Source organism: Siniperca chuatsi, linkage group LG10 (assembly GCF_020085105.1).
Source record: "Siniperca chuatsi isolate FFG_IHB_CAS linkage group LG10, ASM2008510v1, whole genome shotgun sequence".
Taxonomy (NCBI): Eukaryota; Metazoa; Chordata; class Actinopteri; order Centrarchiformes; family Sinipercidae; genus Siniperca; species Siniperca chuatsi.
Genome location: NC_058051.1, coordinates 28653690 through 28662804, shown reverse-complemented (window position 1 = coordinate 28662804; position 9115 = coordinate 28653690). Strand labels below are relative to the sequence as shown.

The 9115-nt window shown below is 39.6% G+C and overlaps 1 protein-coding gene across 3 annotated transcripts; it reads left to right on the top strand.

Annotated features, from left to right (window-relative positions):
• The first annotated feature begins 2705 nt into the window (after positions 1–2705).
• Positions 2706–8769, top strand: npbwr2b (neuropeptides B/W receptor 2b). 3 transcript variants are annotated; one of them, XM_044210137.1, is made up of 2 exons: positions 2706–2842; positions 3409–8769. In XM_044210137.1, exon 2 carries the CDS (start codon positions 4467–4469, stop codon positions 5430–5432), a length of 966 nt encoding a protein of 321 aa, XP_044066072.1. In that variant the 5' UTR covers positions 2706–2842; positions 3409–4466; the 3' UTR covers positions 5433–8769. The 3 variants fall into 3 exon arrangements, with proteins under 3 accessions (XP_044066072.1, XP_044066071.1, XP_044066073.1); XM_044210136.1 differs by having other exon boundaries at positions 2779–2885; XM_044210138.1 differs by having other exon boundaries at positions 2834–2972.
• The last annotated feature ends 346 nt before the right edge of the window (positions 8770–9115 follow it).

Below are 9115 nucleotides of genomic sequence, written 5' to 3'. Positions count from 1 at the left end.
AACTTGGAATTGTATGCATAAAGCCATCGGGAGTAAAATATTATTGCTACCAATACCATTTATATAGGAAAATAATAGTCAGGGTTTAAAAACGTATGTTTTAGCCATGCTCGCAGGCTCTAGGGATCGCAATTTTGGTGTGATGGTCAGTCAGTAAGCTGGTCCGCCACTTTGGTTTAGACTGAAATATCTCAACGACTATTCAGTGGATTTTCATAAAATTTTGTAGAGACATTCCAGTTCCCAAGAGGATGATTCCTCCATGCTTTGGTGATCCTCTGACTTTTCCTCTAGTGCCACTAGCAGGTCAACGGTTTTATTTATCCTGTGAAATATTTCATGATCTACTGGATGTAGGCCGACCTTTGTGGTTTTGAGAGAAATGTCTTCACAACAATTGGATGGGTTTCCATGTCATTTGATTGAGATATTCATGTCACCCCCAGGATGAATTGTATTAACTTTTGTGATCCCCTGACTTCTCATAGCACCGCCACCAGGTCAAAATTGTAATTTGTCCAATACTTATGACCATATACAATACCTGCAAAATTAATGACATTCCTATCAGCCTTAACTATGCTTTGTGTTTAGTGCTAAGTGGCTCATGTTAGTCTGCTAACATGCTAAGTAAGTAAGATAATGAACATTATACCTGTTAAATCACAGCATGTGTTAGCATTTAGCTCAAAGCACCGCTAGCTCTAAGTACAGCCTCACAGAGCCGCTAGCATAGCTGTAGACTCTTAGTCGTGTTGTTTAATATTAGAAGCATATTTACAGATAGAACAGGCTAACGCAGCATTACAGAACACACAGAACATACAGCAGATGACACACTATATCAATTAAATAATTAAGCGTCAAAGTGTATTCTTAACTTTTAAGCCAACAAGGACAAGAAGTCCTAAAAGCACTAAATCATAACAGCTTCTGAGCTGAAAAGGAACTGCTTCGAAGCACTTTGATATGACCTCAGTACACACACACACACACACACACACACACACACAGTGTACGTAAGATGTTCACAGCCCAGTGGAGGGTGCTTTGACTTATATGAGAAAGATGTCTCAAAATGCCTTGTTCAAACCTTACAGTGATTCAGAGCAGACACCCACAGCTTTTGGGCAATTTAAAGTAGGGCAAGATCCCCTTCAGATACTGACACATAGAGACAAAAACAGGAACTGAATGAGACACGAGACAATACAATAAGAAAAGGCATGGGAAGAGAGGACACGAGAGGAAGCCGTTTAGCTCTAGTAAGTGAAATGAAGCATCAACCTCATGATCTCTCATTTTTAGGCCATCATCTGCTGTGTGTTGAATGAGAAAAGCACACAATGGCGCAATCAGGAAGGCAATTTCATATTTGGTGTGTGACAGATAGTCAGGGTTGGCTTTGTCTGGAAGACTGCGGCAGACCGTCTTTCACACTGTAAAGAGCTACCAAGTCTAAAACTTTCTGGAAATCTTGCACTTCCATCCAACACAAGAAGTTTTGAAAGTTTTTGATTTGCACAGAAGACGTCAAAGTGTCTACCCCCAGGCGGACTGGCTGACTTTCCTCACTTGATTCCAATCCTCCCATCACTGAATGAACTGAGCTGTTGAGATTAAAATATGTGATTAAAAACTTTCTGATGCCTCATGAGAAACCCAAACAAGCAGCTTTTTACTCTTTCCTCAATCCAGCATTTTATTATAATCACGTTGTAATACAGGCATGAAGTTGGCACTGAAATCCAAACTGACAGCCACTCTCTTCTGTGACAGGAAACAAGCCACAAATGTTTTAAAGCCCTTCTTCAAGTCTAAAACTGATGAGTGTGTGATACTCAAAAGGTATATTTAAAGTAGAGTACACTTTAAAGAGGCACTCCACTAATTTAACACATGAAGTTCAGTTTACTCGTCACGAGGAGTACTACTCAAAACAATTCTCTCTGGAGTGGGCTCTCCAAAGCTAAAAAAATAACCCTGAGGATGTCACAGTGATGTCATTGGGGTTATCTCGGCATAGGCTTGAGAAACAGAAAGCATGCATTACAAACTGGAGGTGAAGAAAAGGGGTGTCTAATGAAAGATGTTATGAGTTGCATTATGGGAAAAATGCTAAAATGAACCACAGAGCTGAGGGGAACTGCAGAATCGGGTGATAACTGTCTGTGGTTTTGTCACTGTGAGTGACCCCTTTCACATTGTACACGCTCATTTGAACAATTGTTAATATAATAATAATTAGTCAAGCAGCTTTAAGGAAACCAGTTTTAGGGTTCAAATTACAAAATGAAGGAAACAGAAATAAAGAATAATAATAAACTTAATTTGGTGCTTTAAAAATGAATACTAAAATGCACACTTCAAAAAATCAAAGGGCATTATAACAGTAAAATATATTGACACTAAATTGTAGGTGTAAAGTAAAATAAAAAGACGTTGAAAAAAAGGAAAAGGAAAACAAGGCAACTATTGTTAAAAAAAAAAAACTTTCCTCTTTCCTCCCTTACACCTACCAAGCTCCATCTGCCATCAAACTTCTACATCTCACAAATATCTAGAAAGTAAGAGGATGGAGGCATCAGACAGTGGGCTATAGACAGGTGATTTCTGGTTTAGTAAAGTGCTGAAATGACACAGAAATGTCCAAAAGTAGCGCTTACGGCAGCAGCAGCAGCAGCAGCAGCACTTTTAGGCAAGATCACTTCAGCCGGGCTGCACGAGCCCCTCAGACCACACGACTGACACGGGGAGCTCATCTCGTTATGACGTCAGCCGGCGGTGCTGAGAGGAGTGTGGAGCTAGAGAGAGGCTGGAGAGCAGCACGTCTCCCACAGAGGTAAGACCGGAGGACAGTCACTTTACCAGGGACACGAAGGAGGGTAAACCCGCCTGAACTCACTTTATGCACTTTAATATCTGTGACATACTTTCTTGAAATACATTTGATGTTATCGAATGATTATACAGTAAGTCGTCTTAGCTTATATATTAATGTGTTAAACGAGGACAGGGTCTTTTAAGGTTAACAGAGTGATGTTTTTTTCCAAAGGCTTTTTTAAAAAACATACTCATGTTTCATTCTTGACATGTTTTTTGCCCCATATATCTGGATGAATTTGGAAACAACAGGAAATTATGATGCATGGCTAAATCACGTTGCTTTGATGGGGTGAAGTTTTGTTTGTGTGCGTATTCATGATACATGTCCTTTAGAAGAGAGAAAAAAAAAACTGTTCAAAGTCTGATCCAGAAAACCTGAAATTTGTGTCTATTCATCGATTTCAGGCTGATGGCCGTAAAAGCTGCACCTGTTGTCCAGTGAAGTGCATTCACTCTATCTCCAGTGATGTTTAAAATATGTGCAAGGCAACTAATTGATGTCCACATCTCTCTGTTGTCCAGCTTTCTAGATGCGCCACTCGTGCGTAAAACCCCGGCACCATCTTTAGAGCGCACAGCACCGAGAGGAGACACCACTACCCAAACCATAAATAACCATCATAAACATTATTGTGGACACGTTCAACCTTTAAAAACTGTTTAAAAAAACATTTGAAATATTCACCACCGGAGGAGGAGAGAATCAGAGGCGGAAGGAAAGAATGTCTTGTTTGAGGACGATCGCAACATCGGAAGACAGGATGTGATTTTCTTTCTTTCTTAAAGGAAAAGTTGAGGAAAAAAAACCCGAGTGGAGACAAAGTGTCAAATGTTTTTAAAGAACTGGAAAATCAACCCTGAAAAAAAACTGATAGAGGACCGCTCATTTAGTGAGCATGAAGCAGGGCGTCTGGAGCGTTTTCACATCAAACAGATCCACATTTTACCGCGGACGAACTCTCCTAGATTGAGACTTTTTCGGAAGAAAATCCATCTGACAGCATTATTATTGATGCATATGATTTCCTTACATCACTATGTAAGTGCCTGTACAGTAAGTGGGGGAGGTAAGAGTGCATGGTAACAGTTTAAATAATTCTTACATGTTCTCTCTTTTTTGTAACATCCCAGAAACTGAACCAACAGTGAAATTACTGACCCTAAATTAACTAGTGGACCTCCTGTGCTCAGTGAGCTGCTGGTGGTCCATGGACCTCAGATTGGGAACTGCTCCAAATACTGGTCTCTTCTCTGTTGTCTGCTAGTGGTCAGAGGCTGAGCTCCACTCCAGTAATGTAATGGAGGGTAATCTCACTTTAACTTAATATTTTTGTTTGCTGAATTGTGCATAGTCAACTTTTTAGGCTCAGTGACAATTAACTATGCGAGAAGATGTATTCAAATGAAGACAAAGACACTTATATTTCTCTAAAAAATGAACTAATAATGTATTTAAAACAAGTGGAAATTTGTCTCACAATGCTCAGTGACTCTTAGTTTGCCGACTTCCATCTCACGTTCTCTTCAAACATGGAGAATGTGTCTATCCCCAGAAGTGCACCGCGGTCTGCAACGACTCTATGGACTTCAGCTCCCTCACGTCAGAGAACCGCACTGACCTGAACTGCACTCCTCCCTCTGAGTTTTACTTCTACGCTGACCTCTACGTCATTTTACCAGTCATCTACTCTGTAATCTGTGCAGTGGGACTGACAGGTAACACGGCTGTCATATATGTGATCCTCAAAGCCCCCAAGATGAAAACAGTAACCAATATGTTTATCCTGAACTTGGCCATCGCTGATGATTTGTTCACTTTGGTGTTGCCGATCAATATAGCCGAACACTTGCTGCACTACTGGCCTTTTGGAGAGGTTTTGTGCAAAGTCATCCTTAGCATAGACCACTACAACATCTTCTCCAGTATCTATTTCCTGACAGTTATGAGCATTGACCGCTATCTGGTGGTTTTGGCCACGGTGAGGTCCAAGCGCATGCCTTACCGCACATACCGAGCGGCAAAAATCATCTCATTTTGTGTCTGGATCCTCGTTATCCTCATTGTCATGCCTTTCACTGTTTTCGCTGGTGTCTACGTCGACCCAAATGATGGGAGGAAGAGCTGCGTTCTCAGCTTCCCCAGCCCTGAGAGGTTGTGGTTCAAAGCGAGCCGGATCTACACGCTCATCCTGGGCTTCGCCATCCCGGTCTCAACCATCTGTATCTTATACACCATGATGCTCTACAAGCTGAGGAACATGCGGCTCAACAGCAATGCCAAGGCGCTGGACAAGGCCAAGAAGAAAGTCACCATCATGGTGTTTATTGTCTTGGCCGTCTGCTTGTTCTGCTGGACGCCATTCCACCTCAGCACCATCGTGGCTCTGACGACGGACCTGAGGACCACGCCGCTGCTGATTGGGATCTCCTACTTCATAACCAGCCTGAGCTATGCCAACTCCTGCCTCAACCCGTTCCTCTACGCCTTCCTGGACGACAGCTTCAGGAAAGCTTTCAAAAAGATGTTGGAATGTAGACCGGCCTGAATGTACGATAGTACGACACATGAATCCTGTCTCAGAGGTCTACAGAGACTTACTGAGTGAGGACAGACTGTGATGGAAAATGGGATGGGAGAGGTTGACTTAAACTTTAGGTTCAAATCTGAATTCTGCTTTGATTTGATTGATTGGTTTGTTAAAGCTGCACTAGGCAATTTTGCACAATGTTTGCACGATATATTTTATTTATCTTTAATATATAGAAAACATGTAAAATTATGTCTGTAAACTGCACGCAACACTCTTAATGTGACAAAGCCCGTCTATAAATGCTTTACACTACAGTAAACCAAACTGATGAGAGAGGAAAAACATCAGAACGTTCGCGAGTCCAGCTTCGTGTAGGCAGAGAGTTGTCACTTTTGAGTTTAAATTCATCACTTCCTGTGTGTGGAGAAGATCTCGTGTCAGCACACGTCAGTCTAAAGCCTTTCATGAGGGACAGAATAGCATTCCTTGTCGCAGAATTTGCCTAGTGCAGCTTTGTATGGCTCTGAGAACGTTGACAGAAATGGGCAATATTGCTTGCTATAGGGAATGATAACAGTTGATTTACAGGACAATAATGTCATTAAAAAAAACAACAGCTTGTTATAGTGTAACTGTTGGCAGAATTGCCCATCATCATCATTGTGTCTGAAGAACTGGCCGTGAAATCTGATTGTTTTCCAGGTTAAGACAATTAAAATGTCAGACTTTTTCCATGACGGTAAAAAAGCCAATTATCGGGCATCGTGCTGAGATGGGTCACTGACAACAGTCATGACCTTCACTGGAGGCCGTCTGAACTCAGAGGACCTGAGGAACGGCTCTGAGGGGTCGAACATCTGCTATGTGGAAAAAAAAAATACAGTTCAACACAGTGTCACTGATTTGCATGCTGTAAATCAAATCAAGGTCATGAGAATAGTCAGGGTTTGAGGGTAACAGGATGCATGACAGGTATTTCTTTGTGTTAAATTGTTTTTTGTTATCCATTCCAAAAACTGGAGGGAAGTACTTTTTATAATCAAAACTAGTGGGATGACTTGAGAAATATTGTGTGATTTTTTTTGAGCAAAGTGATCTCAAAGGGACCAAATTATACATTTTGTGGATTAGAGTTCTGTTTGTCGGATAAACAAGCAGGTTACAGAGATCCACTTGCCAAATATGACCCGAACAATGAAAAAGTTCGGGAGTCTTTAATGATGTGATGGCACTGTTTGGATGAAGAATGAAGTTCTGGTACACGTTGTTTTTCCTGAATGTATATGTACCATTTAAGAAAAGAAAAAGGAACCTTACCAACCCTGACAGCAGTACTGTAGGCCTGATATGAGACAGGCATGGGACAGGAGGGCTATGTAAAATGTAATCTGCGTTTCTCTTCACGTCGATATTTTTTGTGAGCTTTTGTTGCCCCCTGTTGTCAACAGGGCAGTGTTACCTGAAAATGCAGCCAGAGCCATTTACAGACTTTGTGCAGACACTATTGAGGGGAGTTACACATTTTCACACAACTTGTTCCAGTGTCTCTACATTTATAAAGATTATGTACAGTTTTTCTTTTCACTTATTGATATTTGTGAATAGCAACTTACGCGTCATGTTAATTCTCAGTTGTAAAGATTTTTAAGATTATTTTTAGCATCTATCTCCATTTAGTGTCCTTGGATTACAGTTAAGTTTATTTTGTACAGTTAAAATCATGAGGACATTGAAAACATTATGTATTGTAGTATGTGCACAGAGAGGGGAAAAAACCAGAGGGGCTTATTTGAGGCATCACTATGTAAAATCATGATATAAATCAAAGAAGATACATGTAGGTAAGAAAAAACATTTTTAATATCTACTGTAAGATTTTAAATTATTTGATAAGATAATTTATTTGATATGGTATTCCTAAATTTGGTAGTTTGCAGGATATATGTAGAACTTGTTGACTTGATGCATTTGTTTGATGTATTCTTAAATAATGAGTTAATAGTTTAACCATCATTACTATGTAATATGTTTGGAGCTTCCTCCAAGTGCTTAAAAATTGCACACAAAAGAATGTCATGCTCAAATTTACAAAAACTGTTTAAATACTGGGGCGGTGAGACATTTGAGAGGTAAAACAGGGTTCTGGACAAGAAAAGATTTATATTTATCTCACTATTTCCCACCATTGTTGCTGCTGCCCTCTACAGTTTCTAAAACTAAAAAAGGAAGGCTTAATGTGACACGATGACAATTCGAACTTCACTTAACCAGTTTTTCTGATTGAAGGGCAAAACATCATTTCTCAAAACACTTCTTTATGTACATGATGCCAGTTTGCAACATTTACTCAGCAGTAACAAACACACTACATCCTGCTTACCTGCTAGCCATATAAACTTAATTTCAACTGTAGATTTACATACATTTAAATAGAAAAAGGTTTTTTTTTTTTAAACATTTTGTTTCTGCTTGTTCCAGCCCTTCAGAAACACTCTGAGTGTGTGTCAATATGTGTAATTTTACACACATTTCTCCAAAACGTAGCTTATATATTTGGTATCTTTGGTCATTTGAGATCTCTATTAGATTAAAACATTCTGAAAATAAATTAGGTCTGAGTTCTGAAGCTTGACCAAACAACACAAGTTTGTAAAGAAGGATCAACAGAGTCCATCAGTCAAGTAGAGTTAAAGAGGTTATACAATGTCTTCGTATGTTCACTGATCCTGCATTCATTTTCTGTTAGAGGTTTGTCTTCGGTGCTGTACATTTAACAGTACAGAATATTATGTAACAACAGACTTTACTTCTTTGAATGTTTTTGAATTTTACACGCTATGCTCTTTTACATGTTGTACATCATCACACACAATGCCAATGTAACTCCTTTCAGCCTCTGATGGCTATAAATTCAGCAAAACGTTTTTTCTCCAACACTTCCTGTTGAAGCTGACATCAGCATGCTTTACCAAGCATGTGAAAAATAATCAGCATCTACAAAGGCTTCGTCTGTATGGCTCTGACTGCAACAACTAACTATTCTATATGTCCTGCTGTAAATAGTTCAGTCTTTTTTGCCATTTAAATGTACAGAGAAATGTATAGTCAAAGTAATGTACAGTCAAATATTCTTCAAATTAAAACTTGTCACACAAATGAGAAATTATGTAAAATTTGAGTTGAAGATTATAAATCATTCTCTTGTATGCAGCCTGTGATGAGAATCATGACATCTCATGTCATTTATTTGTGTATTTTACAAATCTTTCATGTCTGTCAATACCCGCTAATGAGTTGGAAATACGTTTATTTTCCCACTGGTACTCAATAAATGTGTAGAAATTTGTTTTCATGAGAGTTGTGCAGAAAGATTCACTCCCAGAAGGAAGACATATCAGTATCATCAGTGGTTGGTGTCAGGGTCACCAGAGATGTTCTTTACACGGGCCACTACATCAGCCATCAGCGAAGGACAGCAGAATGGATTAGTGGTTAGAGCTTCTTTTCAGTAAAAGGTCACAGATTCAATCTCAACAACAGCCTGTTGTGTCCGTGAGGTACTGCTGAGCTGTCCAGTGGCTCTAAATGCATGATACAGATGATACAGTGCAGCAGACACTGAGTGGCTTGTTTACAGTAAGATGGATGTATCTCAAAGCAAGAAAAAAAAAAGATAGTATAATATTAATAAACCTGAC

Coding starts and splice junctions, on each gene's coding strand:
- npbwr2b (XM_044210137.1), top strand. CDS start 4,467: ATGGACTTCAGCTCCCTCACGTCAGAGAACCGCACTGACCTGAACTGC.